We start from the raw sequence: 16469 nt of genomic DNA, 5'->3' as shown, positions 1-16469 counted from the left end.
AAAGCGGGGGGCTCTGGGCTGGGCGAGGCCGCGGGGCCTCGGCACGAGCCGCTGTGTGCTGGGCCCCGACAAGCAGAGGAGCCGGAGCCCCCGCCTCGCGTGGGACGCGGCCGCCCGCCAGGCCGAGACCCCCCGGGGCCTCCGCGGCCCCGCCAATGCGGGCACCTGCCCGGCCCAGGAGCGAGCCGCGGGGCGCCTCCCCAGCTCAGTTTAGGGCCGAGGCCGAAGTTCCGGGAAGTCCAGGCTCCTGGGGGGTCCCGGTCCGGAAGACCCCGCCGGGACCCGCCGCCAGGGGGCGCGCTCGACCCGGTGGGCGCTCGGACGTCCGTCGGGGGCGCCGGCGGGTCCCGGACCCCGCCCCGCACGGTGGGCGGCCGGGGGGCGGGCGGCCGGGGGCGGGCGGCCGGGGGCGGGGCAAGGAGCCGGGGGCGGGGCGGCCGGGGTGGGGCAAGGAGCCGGGGGCGGGGCAAGGAGTCGGGGGCGGGGCGTACGGGGCGGGGCGGGGCGTACGGGGCGGGGCGGGGCGGGGCGGGGCTCCCTCCCTCCCCCTCCCCCCCCCCCCCCCCCCCGTCCCTTTCTTCCTTTCTCTCCGCTCGCTGCTCTCCGCTTTGCCTCCGCGGCCGCCGAGGGGGCGGGCGCCGCAGCCTTTGTTGCCCGCCGGGCGGAGCGGGCCGGACGCCGGCAGCTGCACGCGGGCCGGGCATGTCCTGAGGCGGACCCGCACCGCGCAGCGACCGGACGGGACGGACTAGAGCGTGCGCGCGGGGTCGCCCGGCCATGCCCGGCGGCCCGAGTCCCCGCAGCCCCGCGCGGCTGCTGCGCCCCCTCCTCCTGCTGCTCCGCGCCCTGGCGCTCGGCGCCCCCGGACCCGCACCAGGTGGGTGGCCGCCCCCGGCTGGCCGGGCCCTCCCGCTCGCCGGCCTCGGTGTAGCCCCTTGTCCCTTTCGCGGACCCGGTGCCGGCCCGGCTCGGAGCTGGTGGCGTCCCCCGCTGCCCTGCTGTTAGGGACGGGGGTGGGTCGGTCCGCTTAGGGCGAGGCCGCGCCTCGGGGGACCCTTCGCCAGCCCACTGCGCTCCCGACCCTGCCTGTCGCGGGGAACGGGCCCGTCCGCCGCTCGGGCTCCGGTCCCCCCGGGCGCGGCAGGGCAGGGCGCGCATCTCTCCGAGGGGCCGGACGGAGCGCGGTCACCGCGGGGGACTCGGCTTCCCGCGCTGCTGCGGGCGGCGGCCGGGTCGCTGCGGGCGGGGGCGCCGGGTCGCGGGTCCACGCGGGCCCCTCGCCGCGCCCCCGGCCCGGCCCCGCCCGGCGCATCTGAGCTGCGGCGCGGCCCGCGGCGGGGCAGGGGCCGGGTCTGGCGAGGCCCTTGCACTTCCTGCCTCGCCCTCCCCCAAGTGCGACGGCGCCGGGAGCGGAGGGGCCGCGGGAGCTTCTTCCCCGCCCCGGGCTGACTCTCCGCCCGCCGGCCGCCGCCGAGCCTCGGCCGGTCCAGGCTCTGGTTTGGCCGCGACCTGCGGGGCAGCCGAGGGAGCGGGAGACCCCGGGCCCGGGTCTGATGGGGGCTGGGCGGAGGGTGGGGGCAGCCCCTGCGGGCGAGGAGAGGGCCCGAGGCTGGAGGGTCTGGAAGGGTGATGAGCTCCAGGTGGGCTGGACGAGTGAGCAGGGGCGAGGGCGTCCCTGGGGCATCCGTCCGGGGTTGCCTTAGGCCTGCTTACTGGGCTGGGGTCGACCTGCCTCCCCAGTGCAGGGATTGTGGCTGGAATGTGGGGGACATTTAAACCCGTTGAGGGGAGCAGCTGATGAAAGCAGCGTTTTAGGGAGATTGGGTCTGGCAGCGATGAGCAGGGAGTGGAGAGGAAGCAAACATTTAGTGAGCACCTGCGTGCCCGCCTGTTCTCATCGTCCCCACAACCGTGCAAAGCAGGTGATGGAAAGTCCTTTTATGGACGAGGAAACAGGCTCAGTGGAGTGACCCCCCCGGGGCCGGAGTCCTGGGTTTTCTGCAGGAAGCCGAGGTCTTCCCACTGCCCAGCGTGGGTGGGATGAGGATGAGCCCGGTGATGGGGCTGAGGGAGCAGGAAAGTGGTTCCCCCAGGAATGAACTTGGGTCCAGGCCCCCTGGCAGCTGTGGGAAGCTGGGGGTGGCCAAGCTGGTAGGATTCTTAAGATTAAGTGAGATACTAAATGCCAGTTGCTTAGTCCAGGGCAGAGTGATGAGCATGTAACGGCCATTATTTTTATTAATCTGCCAGGTAGACCCAGTCGGGTCAGCAGTCTCTGGTGAGTCCTGCGACTTGGACCTGCTGTTTGGGGGTGGAGGCGGCCAGACACCCTCCCCACCCCATCTGGGCACAGCCTCCCCAGGGTGGAGCGTCTGTCTCTAGTGTCCCCCAGATGTGTAGCCCAAGGCCCTCCCCATCCCCCATGCACTTGGGACTCCTGACTCGGAGCCTGCTGACCTCTGTCATTTGCTTTGGCGTCTAGGACCTAAGCCTGGGGCTCTTCCCACCGAATGCCACCTTGAGACTGAAGGGCATACCCTGGGCTCACTTTTAGAAAAATATATCCTGACTTTTTCTCCACCTCTGACAAACCCAAGGACTCCCTAGGGTTGCCGGGCCTGGGGCCCAGTCAGGTCTCCCCCAGTCCCCCATGCTGCTCTGCGCACGTGAGCCCTCTGCGTGCCCCTCTGTGCCCACATTCCTACGGCAGGAGCGCGTGCACGGACTCACAGAGGAGTGCGTGTGTCACCCACATACCCCCATCCTGGCTTGTGTCTCCTCTTTGGCGTGAGCTGCAGGTCATTTGAAGGGCTGGATTGCAACTCGGGTTCTTAATAGGGAGGTGAGGGTCAACACCGTGTTGGCATTTCTCTGGCAGAAGTACCACAATGACAGTGCTGTCACCCAGGGGTGATATTCAAAGTATTTAACACCCAGGGTGGCAGGAGCTCCGTCCAGTCAGAACAGACTCAGCCATGAGCCGCTGGCCGTCTTGCTGACGGGCACCTGCCGCCATCTTGCTGTCGCTGTAGCTTGGCGGGCTCAGCCCTGGGCAGGCACCCGCTGGTCGCTCAGGGCACTGGGACTTGCAGTTACCACTGGCTGGCACTGATAGGTGCGGTTTCAGCCACTGACGTCTCCGCCAGGGTCAGCTGTAGGCAACAGTGAGAGAAAGTTACTTAGTTTCTTACTCACCCCTCCTGCCCTTAAATTTATCTATTTATTTCTTTAGAGACAGGGTCTTGCTCTGTCACCCAGGCTGCACTGCAGTGGTGAGATCATAGCCCACTGAAACCTCAAACTCCTAAGCTCAAGCGATCCTCCCACCTCAGCCTGCCAAGTAGCTGGGACTACAGGCGTGCATGCCTGAGTCATTTTTTTATTTTTTTGTAGAGATGGGGGTCTCACTATGTTGCCCAGGCTGGTCCCGAACTCCTGGCCTCAAGTGATCTTCCCACCTCCTGAAGTGCTGGATTACAGGTGTGAGCCACTACACCTGGATAAAAATATTTTAGTGGCAAAATAATACAAGTTCATTATAAAAAAAATTAATGCTGAACAAAACAAGAAAATAAAAATTATTGCAATCAAAGTGGCACCATCCTATAAGTCTTTATTTTTTCTTTTTGATTAAAAACATTTTATTAAGCCATTAGGCAAAGAGATAAAATGAGTTTTTAAAGAAATAGGTAAATATACTTTAGAACTTTTCTTGCTAATTTTCAATAATAACTTAGCTCCCATTTGCCATGTGCCAACTGTTGTCGGAAGCACTTACATACTAACTCATTTAATTCTCACACAGCAACAGAGAGTAGGTATAATTGTTACCATCCCTATTTTACAGATGGGGAAACTGAGATTCTGAGCGGTTGAGTATTTACCCGCGGTCTTGCAGTTGTGTGTAGCAGGGCTGGGATTCAGATTTGGGCAGGCCGGCTCTGGAGGACATGAATCCGGATGCTTCTTACCTGCAGCACAGCTCTACCTAGCCTGCTCACGTTTTTGAACTTAATAGGATGTTTTTTTGTAACTCACCTTGAATTTCTATGTTGCAATATTTGCCCAAGGTCTGCAACAGGGATTCTCAGCCACACTGCACACCCGGATGCGTGGGTTCCTCCCCTGGGACAATTTTTCCAGCTCTTGGGGCCATTTCTCCCCAGTGGTTGATTCCTCAGTCACACGCGTGCGTTTGAGGACAACACTGTGGCCTAAAAGTCTGCTGTGTAGCTCCTGCGGTTGAGAACTTCAGGGCTGGCGTCAGTGCCCCCGACCTTCAGCTTGTCTTTAGCTGGTTGGCTGTGACTGTCCTTGCGCTGGAACCAGTGGACTCACCTAAAACAAAGCCTTGGAGTTGTCGCTGTTGTCTTCTCCATCTCTGTCATTTTTGTCACCTCAGCCTGGGCTCCCCTCCTTATGTTTTCTGGCCTGGAGTCTCTGCACCGAAGAGGAAACTGAGGCTCAGAGATATGAAACGACCCAGGTCATACGCCTGTTAAGTGGCCCAGTTGGGACCTGGAGCTGGGGCTTTCTGCTTGCAAAGGCTGTGCTCTTGACTGTGCATTATTTTGTCACCCTGCCGTGTCTCATTGCACGGAACACAGTCCTGGGCCCAGACTAACTTCTTGCTGCTTGTTCTCACTTCTAGCTTCTCCCCACTTCCCTGAGGGTCTGTGACACAATGCCTGCCACCCAGGTGTCCTCCTCTTCGCCACAGTTGAATTTGTCCCGTATGTCGGGTGACGTCTCAAGGGCACCCTCCTTGGTGAAGCTTTTCTTCACCCCAGCCGTCCATGTGGTGCCCCCCCCCCGCTTCAGCCTCCTCGGCGCTGCCGGAGCCGGGCTTGCGTGCCCTGCACCCTGGTGTCTCACGCACGTCCCTGGACTTTGAGCCCTTAGTGCTGCCTCACCTTTGGTAACAGGGTCTGCAGACTAAGTGCCGTGGACCAGGCAGGTAACGTAAATCGGCAAATAAGGCTGGTGGGGAGACACATTTTTCTTGAAATCTCATTTCCCCATTTTTGTTAGAGACTCAGTTCTTTACTGAGTGAGAGAAAACACAAGCTTGATGCCCAGGGGCAGCCCTCACGCAGCCAGGGCGTTGGGCGCAGCAGGGCTGGTGAGGACAGTCTGGCGGAGCGTAGCCCTCTCCAAAGGGGACTCGCTGCTTGGCTCCGGCACCTGCCAGGTGAGAATTTAGGCCTGATGTGGATGGATGATAGATTTTTTTCAAGGAAAGCTGAAAATTGAGATTTTTTGGTGCAAGATCATGTGATTCTAAAACATTGGTGATTGATTAAAATGTTTTTCAATATTTGTGGCAGCCAAAACGAACCCCCCCCAAAATCAATACACTGACAGACAGAAACAGGTCTGCAGGCCACAGTTGTGGAATTGTCGTCCCAAATGCCCTTGTTAGGTCGTCAGAGCAAGAAATCTCCTTAAATCATGCAGCCCGGGGCTTCCCAAGGCCAGCCCCTGGAGGAGCTACGTGAGAATCCCTGGGCAAGTCTAGAAAAATACAGAACATGTGGATTCCAGGGCCTCTGTGCCCAGGAAGTGTGGACTCGGAGTCTGGCCGGGTCCCGGCACCTGCAGTCTGTCATTGTCCTCCAGCACTGCCTCGATCAGCCGGGTTTCCTCCAGTGGGGGTGGGGGGTCCCCTAGCTCCTGGTGACCACAGCGCCCCGAGGCTCGTGTGGACACACAGCTTCCCAGCCCCTAGTTCTGGTTTCCTGGAGGTGCGGATGTGGTTAGTCTGGGATGGGGCCTGGGAATTTGTTTTTAAGAAATTCTTGTCCATGAAGTCTGCAAAATCCTTGCACTTGGGCCCCCCGGAAGCTCAGTGATGGGGAAGACTTGCCCAGAGCCACACAGCCAGTCCCCAGCCAGCCGGTCTCCCCAGCCAGCCGGCCTCGTGACTCCCTGAAAAGGCTCTTTGAGGCCTGGACCGCCGGGGCAGTTGTGGGCAGAGGGAGACGTCCTCGGCGCAGGGCACACCACTGGCGTGTGCAGGGCACTCCACATGCGGTTTGGCAGGGGCCAGAGTGGAGGGTGGGTTTGGTTTCTGTAGCCTGGCCAGCATGGAGCCCGCGTGGCAGGCAGCAGCAGAAAGAGCCCTGGTGCCGTGTCTGCAGGGTGGCCCGGCATGCGCGTGGGCCCAGGGGTCACTGTCATGAACAGCCAGGGTCCCAGGGGTCACTCTGGGCAGGACCTGGAGCTGGGAGAAACCCTGGATCAGCGAGTTTCCTAACTGTGCTCCTCAGAGGCTGGGACCTGCAAGGAGGGAACAGTGGGGACAAAGTGTGGCCTCGGGTTCCCACGCCATCCCCTTGTCAGCCCCACTGCTGTGATGTGTGGACGTGTCCGCACGGGATGTATGTTGGAGACGAGGCCTGGTGGCTAAAGAAGTGTGAAAAACTTGATCTAATCTAACCCCTCACGTTAACAATGGGGAAACTGAGGCCCAACAAGGAATGGACTGCTGAGAATGTAGAGCACTGTTAGTGAAGAGACTGAAGCCATTAGAGAGACTTGGATCCCACGCTCAGCTCTGCCACCCTCGCTGTGTGGCTTTAGGTCAGTCTGTCTCCCTCTCTGAGCCTCCCTTTGCTTTCTCAGCTATGAAGCAGTCTGGAGAGCTCACTGCAGGTGCCGGTGTCCTGGCCTGGGGTCCACAGCCTAAGGGACCATGAATCCAAGGGATCCCTGAATTTGGATGAGAAAATATTACATATTTAATCTTTCTAACCTCTAAGTGAAATTTAGCATTTCCTGCAATTGTGATTATTATTAACAAATCTTAGTAGTATTCATAGCACCTGTGATTTTGTTACCAATAGAGAAGAACAAAGATTTTTCTCTCTTTACAATTGCTGCAGGTATCTTGAAATAAGGTTTGCACTCACCACTACTTCAGAATTACCATAGTAAAATTTGCCACTAGATTGTGTTCAAAACAGCACTAAAGGACCACATAATTCCACACCCACTTTTTCAATCATTTTGATAACCTGTTTCAATGTAATCAGTTTCCTTGGTACTCGTATGTATTTTATTTTATGCATTTAAAAACATTATTCTTGACACAGTCTGTGGCAGGAAAGATTAAGAATCCCAGCCTTGCTGGGAAACCCGCGGACAGAGCGACGGGGAGAGGGTTTTCAAACGGCAGGGCCTGAGCAGAGGTCTGCAGGTGTTTCCATCCCTGGGAACTTTCGGCAGAAACCAGAGCGGCTGCACTGGAGTGGTGGTGAGGGGCCAGGGAGCCCCAGCTGGGTGGTCTCTCTCCCTCTCCCCGTCCCGGGAGCGTGGAGACACTTGCAGAACTCGCCGGCCCCTGAGAGCACATTGTGAAGCCCACCAGGCTGGTGACGGTCGTAACTCTCATGACTGCCCTGGTGTTCGCTCAGCGGGGCCAGGCGCTACTGTGTGAGGGGCGGCTCCCTGCAGTTAGTGCCCCCGACAGCCTCCAGAGTGTGACTTCTCTGATCATCCCCGTTCTACAGATCCATTCAGCAAATACTGAGAGACGACTAGGTCCCAGACACTTCTTCCGGCACTTAAATCTTCAATAAAGAAGGCCGGGCGCGGTGGCTCACGCCTGTAATCCCAGCACTCTGGGAGGCTGAGGCGGGTGGATCGCTCGAGGTCAGGAGTTCGAAACCAGCCTGAGCAAGAGTGAGAGCGAGACCCTGTCTCTACTAAAAATAGAGAGAAATTATCTGGACAGCTAAAAATATATATAGAAAAAAAATTAGCTGGGCATGGTGGTGCATGCCTATAGTCCAAGCTACTCGAGAGGCTGAGGCAGCAGGATTGCTTGAGCCCAGGAGTTTGAGGTTGCTGTGAGCTAGGCTGACGCCACGGCACTCACTCTAGCCCGGGCAATAGAGTGAGACTCTGTCTCAAAAAAAAAAGAAAGAAAAAGTAATGAAAATGTTAGGTGATACAGGGCGTCAGGTGCTATGGGAGAAAGTAAAGCAGGGAAGTGGGCTAGGGAGAGCCAGGAGCTGTAATTTTAAAATAAAGTGATCGGGGAGGCCTCACTGAGGAGACATTTGAGCAAGGACTTGAAGGGTTGAGGGGTTTGCCCGGCGGGAAACTGAGCCAGGCAGGTTCCAGGTAGCGAAACAGTGGTGCGCGGGCCTGAGGCCGGAGCAGTCTGGCCTGCTGAGGACCTGCGCGGAGGCCAGCGGCCGAGTCCGGGGAGCTGGGAGGTGGAGGTGGAGGTGAGGTCGGAGAGGCCGCCCTGCCTAGGCCTCCGGCCATTGCCGGAACTCTGTCTTTTGCTCGGAGTGAAGTGGGAGCCACTGCAGGATTTTCAGCAGAGCAGGCCTCTGATCTGCCCGGGTTGGAATGAATTCTTCCCGCTGCTACATTGAAAATAGACCTGGGGAGGGGCAGTGGAGGTGGGTGGAACTGTTAAGAAGTTACTGCGGTAATCCAGATGGAGAAACTGAGGCACGGAAGATGAACTAGCAGAGCTAGCAGATAGCATGGTGGGGAGCTGCACGCGGGGACCCCGACCCCGTCGCCCGCCCTTGCCTGCGCGCCCTCCGTCCCCGGCGCCGGCAAGGACCCCCCTGTCGCGCTTCTCCCCCGCAGGGCGGCCGACCGAGGCCCGGGCGGCGCTGGACGTCGTGTACCCCGTGCGCGTGGACGCGGGGGGCTCCTTCCTGTCCTACGAGCTGTGGCCGCGCGCGCTGCGCAAGCGGGACGTGTCCGCGCGCCGCGCCGCGCGCGCCTTCGTGGAGCTGCGGTTCCGCGGGCGCGAGCTGCGCTTCAACCTCAGCGCCAACGCGCACCTGCTGGCGCCCGGCTTCGTGAGCGAGACGCGGCGGCGCGGCGGCCTGGGCCGAGCGCACATCCGGGCCCGCGCGCCCGCCTGCCACCTGCTCGGCGACGTGCGGGACCCCGAGCTCGAGGGCGGCCTGGCGGCCATCAGCGCCTGCGACGGGCTGGTGAGTGCCGGGCGGGCGGTGGCGGCCGGAGCGGGGCTGTCCCCGGCCCTGCCTCGCCCGCGGGGACTTCGGCTTCTCCTCTGCCGGGCTGGGCGTTCGCTCCTACGAGATGGGAGCGACGGCGCCGGCCTCCTCCAGGACAGGGGTCCTCCTCCAGGACAGGGGTCCTCCTCCAGGACAGGGGTCCTCCTCCAGGACAGGGGTCCCCGCAGCTCAGTGTGAGCCGGAGTCACCGCAGGCCTTGTTCAGTCAGGTTTTGACAGGGCGACCCTGGGCTGGGGCCCAGACACTTGCATTTCCGCAGCCTCCCCGGGTAGCGGTGAAGCCGCAGGTCCCCAGGTCCCGCTTGGAGAAGGGCGGTTTGCGCCGAGTAACTCTGAAAGCAGCCGCGCGGCTTCCTCCAGGCCGTCAGCTCTGACTGTTCCTTCACAGAGCCCTGTAGGCCGTTCTTCCCGGACGGGACCCCTTGCCCTGTAGCCTCTCCGCAGCCCCTCTGCCCGGTCGGAGCTCCCGGAGAGCACCCAGGCTGCCGGCTACTGCGGGCGGCCCTGGTCTCCGCCCTGGGTGTCTGCGGGTCGGAGCAGCCCCTACCCTGCAGGGCGGGGCCCCTTCTGCTCCTGTGTAGGTGACCTGCCCGCCCTGCCGGCCCTGGAGGACGGGGTGTGGCAGGAGTGGGCACCTGTGCACACTCTCAGCCACCCGCTGTTCCCCGAGGGCCCTCAGCTTCGATGGCGCACACAGGAGCCATGGGCTGCACACAGCCTGGCGACAGGGCAGCCCGCACGCAGGCTGCAGGACCTCTGGGCCTTGGAAGGCCCGTCCGCTTGGCAGAGCATTCTCGCGTGTGGCGCCTGTGCCCTGACACACAGCTGAGCCTGCGCAGCAGCTGCGCGTGTGGGCGCGGTTCCCCTCACAGCCGGGGGCTCAGGCTCGGAGAAGCGCTTGCCAGGCTGCCCGGTTACCCAGCGGGGGGTCTGCGTCCAAACCGGGGCTCCACCCCACTCCCTGGCCCTGTGTGATGAGGGGGAGTCTGGGGGAGGCAGGTCCTTCTCCCTGTTGGTGCCCTGAGCTCCCCCAGGGGACGGTGGGCTGCCCGAGATACTCCCCAAGGCCCCTCTGTTCCCTGGACTCTGAACACCAGTGACGCCCAAGACACCCCTGCCAGCTGCCTTCTGTGGGGGAACAGGATGTCCTGGTGGCCTCGGGCATCTCCGTGGCTCGGGTGTGGGCAGAGCTGCCTTTGGGGTGATTCACTGCTGGGGGGGCTGAGGGCAGGTCACAGTGCTGGCCAGCCGGGGGCGCGGTGGCCGGAGACGGCAGCCGCAGAGGGGGTGAGAAACAGCCCGGAGGCCTGGGCGTGGGCCGCCTGCTCAGGACGGCTGCCTGGGTGACTCCGCGGATGAGCCCGTCGTGCCAGATTTGGATGCAGACCCGTGTCTTGCCCCTGATGGGACGGGTGTGTGGAACAGCATCAGGGCGGTGGCTTCTGAGCTCCACCTCGGAGCCTTTGGCTGTGTGGACCGGCAGGGAAGGGCGTCAGGGAGGGGCGTCCCAGGCGGAGGGTGGGGGTGAGCCGAGGCCCCGTGGGAGGAGAGCGCCGGGCCCCTGGCGTCGGGGGCGGTGGGGGCAGCTGCGCGATGGGCCTCGGGACGGCGGGAAGAGCAGCGCTGCCAGCCCCGCCCGTGTGGCCGCTGCTTCTCCCCAGAAAGGCGTGTTCCAGCTCTCCGGCGAGGACTACTTCATCGAGCCCCTGGAAGGGGCCCCCGCCCGGCCCGGCCGCGCCCAGCCCCACGTGGTGTACAAGCGCCAAGCCCCCGGGAGGCGGGCAGAGCCGGGCGGTCCCAGCGCTCCGGGCACCTGTGGGGTGCAAGGTAAGCTCCTCTGCTGCCGGCTCTGGAGCCGGGGGTGGCCTGGGGATGTGAAAGGCCCTTTCTAGAAGCCTCTTTCTTCATCCCCATGCTCAGCTCCCTTGTCCCAGAGGGACACAGGAAGACAGACAGACACGTCACCGGGGCCGGTGCCATTAAATGTGCCACAAGCCCGTGTCCTCTGCCGGTCAGGCGTACCCAGCCATCCCGGGACTGACCTCCCCTGCCTCCCCCACCGCAGGGTTCCGCTCCCTCCGCTCTGCCCCCTTTGCCTGTGGCCCCTCTGGCTGGTGACCGTTCCCCTGTGAGAGTCCAGGCACAGCCGCGCCCAGCCCGGCAGGCCCGTTAGCCAGGCGCCCCTCCCCCGCCCAGCCTGCCCCCACCCCAGAGCGGCTGACCTCCGTGGCCGGGGGCTGGAGCGGGGACCGGTGCTGCCTCTGCAGAGCGGCCGTCCTGCGGGCCAGTCCGGCTTGAGGAGCTGCCGCCAAGGGCCACGGGGGTTTGGGGCTGCCCTGCTGGCACCCTGGCCTCGAGCTGCCACAGCCCAGGGACTCTGCTGGCTGGAGCAGATGCCCGCCAAGCCATGCTTCTTGGCCTCAGTTTCCCGCTTCACGGATGTGCCTCCCCTCCCGAGCTGAGACCGGCCTGCAGCAGAGGCAGGACCCGGGCTGGACCTTGGCCAGGGGGCTCGGCTGGGGCCTGCACCTGCCGGACGCACCCACCCCCGTGGGGGAGGGAGCGGTGCAGGAGGGTGGGGCCGTGTCCCGACGTGGACGTGGCACTTTGCCCCCCCCAACACCGGTCACCCTATTCCTATTTACAGTTAGGGAACCCCAAGATCAGAGAAGAAAAGTGACCAGGCTGGGGCCACACAGCACACGTCTGGGGTGGGCCCGGCGGGGAATCCAGGCTCCCGGCCCCTGATCCCAGTGCAGAGAGGGCTCGCTGTGCCGTGGGCTTCGAGACCTGTGCCCGGGGCCGGTCCCCTGCTCGCTGACCCCACCTGCCCGGGCCCACAGAGTCCCTGGAGCCGGAGTCTCGGCGGGAGCGCTGGGAGCAGCGGCAGCAGCGGGCGAGGCGTCTACACCAGCGCTCGGTCAGCAAAGAGAAGTGGGTGGAGACCCTGGTGGTGGCGGACGCCAAGATGGTGGAGTACCACGGGCAGCCCCAGGTCGAGCGCTACGTGCTGACCATCATGAACATGGTGAGGCCGTGGCAGGCGCAGGCCAGGGCCGGGCGGCGGGGATGGCAGGGGCTGGTGATGGGGGTCCGAGGGGTGGGTGCAGGGCAGGTCGGCTGTTAGGCTGGACCCCAGACCCAGGCCCACGCCGCAAGCAGGAAGGAGGGTCCCCCAGCTTCTGAGTCCAGGAAGGGGTAGGGCCTGGCCGGGCGTGTCCAGGAGAGCCTGGGCAGAGGGCCGCTGTGGGGATGCCATGGGGTGCCGCGCCACCCCGCTGGCTCCGCTGGCGTGTGGGAGGGGCTGGGGAGGGGAGCCCGGGGCAGCCAGGACCCCGTGCCTGCCCGGGGAGCTCACAGGCTGGTTGGCAGCTTCCTGCTGCCCTGAGCTCTGTGGCAGAGCCGTGCTAGGTGCTCGGGACAGAGACGCCCGACCCGGCCAGCCCGTCTGGGGCATCAGCACCCCTTGGGGTCAGAGGGGTCTGCTGGCCCATGACCTCGGATGGGTCCCTTTCCCGTCTGAGCCTCAGCTTGCTTGTTTGTGATCCAGCAGGGTGACAGTACCCTGGGAGGCTGGCACACTGCTCTTGACCCCACAGCACAGTTGAGATAACAGAGGCTTTAGCGGGTGAGTGGCTTGCCCAGCTCGTGCAAGGCAGGCGGAGCCGGACGGGGGCCCAGGTCCCCTCAGTCCCAGCTGGGGCGCGGTGCCTGACTGGAGCTGGTGGCAGAGCCAGCGCTCCCTGCTCCCTCCCGCCCTGGGTGTGCGGCTGGGGGCCTCAGGCTGCCGGGCTGTTCCTGCAGCCCCCTGGGCGAGGAGACCTCTGCCCCGGCATTCTGAGCGGGCTGCCGGCTGGGCAGGCCACCGCCCAGCCCTGTCCCTCTCCTGGGCCGGGTGGGTGGGGGCAAGGTGAGGGCGTGTGTTCTGTGGCGGGTGACGCCCAAGGGTGTCCCGTGTGCTGCTTGTCCCAGGCCAGCACCTCACCTCCTGCAGGCCCGGAGGAAGGACCCTGTGGGGTCCCTAGTGTCTGGCCCCCCACTTTCTAGCTGTGAAGCCCAGGGCTCCGACAGCGGAGGGGCTGTGTCCACGGCTGTTCCCTCCCTGCTGGCCACACGCCCCCTCCGCCCAAGTCCTCATCCCCCAGCACACTCCGGGCTGGTCCTCCCTGACTTTGCCGCCCTCACGGGCTCCCTGCTCCATGTGGAATAAAAATCGCAGCCTCCTGCCAGGCATTCGAGGCCTCGAAGTCCAGCTCAAGCCCCTCTGCTCACCCTCGGCTCCCAGGGAGGGGAACCGCTTGCGGCCGGGCTCGGGGGTGGTTGCTGGGCCGCAGCCCCGAGGTTCCTCCCTCCCAGCCCCCCCACCGGGTGCCGCCTGGGTCATGGCACCTTCCTGTCCTTGAGTGTCCCTGAGGTCCAGGTCCTCGGCAGAGTGAGACCCGCCCAGCCCCACAGGACCCCCACGACTGGCCCTGGGTGACAGGGGTCAGGCATTTTGCTCTGGGGTCTGGCCCTGTCCTGCCCGCCTTGTCCAGGCCCACCTGTCACGCTGTGGCCTCGTCCCAGGGGGAGGGCAGGGCCACCTGTCACGCTGTGGCCTCGTCCCAGGGGGAGGGCAGGCCTGGCTCTCATGTCAGCTGCGCCGATAGCACCGGGCTTTCCTGAGCCGGCAGGTGTGGCATCAGTCAGGACAGTAGGGCCGCCTGTGGCCTCGGGGTGCCGGACGCTGTGGGGAGGTGGGACCGGGAGCCCCTGCGGCCAGCCTGACCTGAGGCCCTGGGGGGTTAGGGCTGGCGCCTGGCGAATGCCTAGCACTTGTCCAGTGCTCCACACCTACCACCTCAGCTAAGCCTCATCCCTACTTAGAGCAGAGGGAACAAAGGTTCAGAGAGGCCAAGGCACTTGCTTAAGGTCACACAGCTACTAAGGGGCAAAGCTGAGACTGGAGCTCACGTCTCTCTGCCTCCTCCGTGTCCCTCGTGTCCCTCCGCCTTCCGCAAAGAGGTGCAGTGGGTGGCCGTGGTGGCTGGGGGGAGGGGCAGAAGGATGGAGAGCAGAGCGGTGGGAACGGGGAGAAGTTGCCCCCTTTTTCTCTCTGGAGCAGATGTCCCTTCACCTTGCTTAGCGGCAGCTCTGCACCTGCGCTGAGGTGGTGGGTGTGTGAGAACGTGATCCCGCACCTGGGAGCCCCTGTCTCATTGTAGCATTTCCCAAAGAACATTCCAGGGAGTCCTTGTTCCAAAGGACGCTAACAGTGTTCTGTGGGAAAAGATGCTGCTGTTGAGTAAGTTTGGCCACACAGGGTTTAAAAAAGTAAAAGAGACTTTTTTGCTGCAGGACTTGTCAGAGCCTTCAAAGCTAATGTGCGTTGAGACTCTCCAAGAGGATAGGCAGCATTTCCCAAATTCCAGAAGCTGTGAAACATGGGTTCTGATCCCAGCACTACCCTTCCTTGGAGTCTCAGGGGCTTCGTCTGAAAAATGACGACAATCTTGCCTACCTTTACGTGAGAAGGTTAAGTGAGACAGTGCGTGTAGCACTCCCAGCACAAGGCAGCGCCGCTGGGCGGGGTCAGTGTTTGCTGTGGCTGCCCGTGTCCTCCACCCTGGTTCCAGCCGCCCCTCTCTCGGGCAGGTGGCCGGCCTGTTCCACGACCCCAGCATCGGGAACCCCATCCACATCACCATCGTGCGCCTGGTCCTGCTGGAGGACGAGGAGGTGAGCGGTCCCGTGGCTCCGTGCTGCCCCGGCAACGGGCACTGCTGCCAGGCCCCGCCCACTGGCTGAGCCGCCCTGCGTGGAGGGCACAGCGATGGCCCTCGGCCTGGACCGTGTCTCTGCCGCCCCTGGTCCCCGACTGGCCTCTCGCACGTCTCAGGCCCCTCAGGAGGCCCCTGCGGGCGGCGTGGTCAGGCGGAGGCTGGATGGGGCCACAGGGCTGCCGCTGTCCCCACTGTCCCCGGGCCTGCGCCCCCTGCCTCTGTGTGGCTGGGAGTTGGGCCTGTGGGGCCCGGGGCCCGGGGAAGGCGTGAGCAGCTGCTCTCTGCTCGCAGGAGGACCTGAAGGTCACGCACCACGCAGACAACACGCTGAGGAGCTTCTGCAAGTGGCAGAAGAGCATCAACATGAAGGGGGACGCCCACCCCCTGCACCACGACACGGCCGTCCTGCTCACCAGGTGCCGCCCGGGGGGGGGGCGGGGGGAGAGAGCTGGCGCCTGGGGAGCAGCTCCGGGAGGGACCAGCCTGGGGACCAGCCTGGCCCCCTCAGGAGAGTTTGCACGGCTTTGGCGCAGGGCTGGGTCCCGTCAGCACTTGGGGAGGGGCGTCTTTTTATTTTTATTTTTTTATTTTTTTTGAGACAGAGTCTCACTCTGTCACCCTGGCTAGAGTGCCGTGGCGTCAGCCTAGCTCACAGCAACCTCAAACTCCTGGGCTCAAGGAATCTTCTGCCTCAGCCTCCCGAGTAGCTGGGACTACAGGCATGCGCCACCATGCCCGGCTAATTTTTTCTATATATTTTTAGTTGTCCAGATACTTTCTATTTTTTAGTAGAGACGGAGTCTCGCTCTTGCTCAGGCTGGTCTCGAACTCCTGACCTCGAGCGATCCTCCCGCCTCGGCCTCCCAGAGTGCTGGGATTACAGGCGTGAGCCACCGCGCCCGGCCAGGGGGCGAGTTTTTGCTCTGAAATAATTGTGGGTTCTCACACGGCTGTCAGAAACAATGCCGGGGCCCCGTGTGCCACCCCCCCCCGTCCCTCCCAGTGGTGACGTCTTGCGTGACCACAGCACAGTGTCCCCACAAGGACGCAGGTGTTGACGCCGTCCACAGACTGGCTCAGGTTCCAGCAGGTCCACGCACACGCGTGTGTGCACGTCCAGTCTGTGCAGGTCTGTCCCTTGTGGGGCCACACGTCCCCTCCCGGTCTGGACACAGAGCGGCTGCAGGGGAAGGACGTCTCGCTGCCTGCACGGCCACAGCCCCCGCCCCAGTCTCTGCGGCCGACACCCGTTCAGGGTCCGTGGCTTGACTCCGGGTGGTCGTTCTGCCCTGCGGGGCCCCAGCAGCTCCCGTGAGCACCTGGTGGGACAGTGACCAGCAGGGTGCCGTGCACACGTCTGCTTCCCAGGCCCACGCGGGGCCCCGTGTGGCGTGTGACCGAGGCGCCTGCTTCCCGGCCGGCGCCGTGCTGGGCTGACGTCAGGGAGCGGAGGACGGGTGTCCTCACGCGGGGGCAGCGGGGGCCCCTCGGCTCCCCCGTGGGCCTGAGGCCCCTCTCTCTGCCGGTGCAGGAAGGACCTGTGTGCGGCCATGAACCGGCCCTGCGAGACCCTGGGCCTGTCCCACGTGGCGGGCATGTGCCAGCCCCACCGCAGCTGCAGCGTCAGCGAGGACACGGGCCTGCCGCTGGCCTTCACCGTGGCCCACGAGCTCGGGCACAGGTACCCGCCTGCCCTC

At 63.5% G+C, this 16469-nt stretch overlaps 1 protein-coding gene across 1 annotated transcript in view; it reads left to right on the top strand.

Annotated features, from left to right (window-relative positions):
* The first annotated feature begins 777 nt into the window (after positions 1 to 777).
* The window catches only part of ADAMTS7 (ADAM metallopeptidase with thrombospondin type 1 motif 7), a 35184-nt gene continuing 19492 nt past the window's right edge, over positions 778 to 16469 (top strand). Inside the window, exons 1-7 of the mRNA XM_069465622.1 lie at positions 778 to 877; positions 8611 to 8966; positions 10672 to 10837; positions 11854 to 12038; positions 14645 to 14728; positions 15064 to 15188; positions 16304 to 16453. Of these exons, the coding sequence (XP_069321723.1) occupies positions 778 to 877; positions 8611 to 8966; positions 10672 to 10837; positions 11854 to 12038; positions 14645 to 14728; positions 15064 to 15188; positions 16304 to 16453 (1166 nt within the window). The remainder of the gene's footprint in view (positions 878 to 8610; positions 8967 to 10671; positions 10838 to 11853; positions 12039 to 14644; positions 14729 to 15063; positions 15189 to 16303; positions 16454 to 16469) is intronic.

The sequence above is a fragment of the Eulemur rufifrons genome, chromosome 3 (genome assembly GCF_041146395.1).
Source record: "Eulemur rufifrons isolate Redbay chromosome 3, OSU_ERuf_1, whole genome shotgun sequence".
Taxonomy (NCBI): domain Eukaryota; kingdom Metazoa; phylum Chordata; class Mammalia; order Primates; family Lemuridae; genus Eulemur; species Eulemur rufifrons.
The sequence above is the reverse complement of the archived record's forward strand: the minus strand, read 5'-3'. Positions and strand labels throughout refer to the sequence as shown.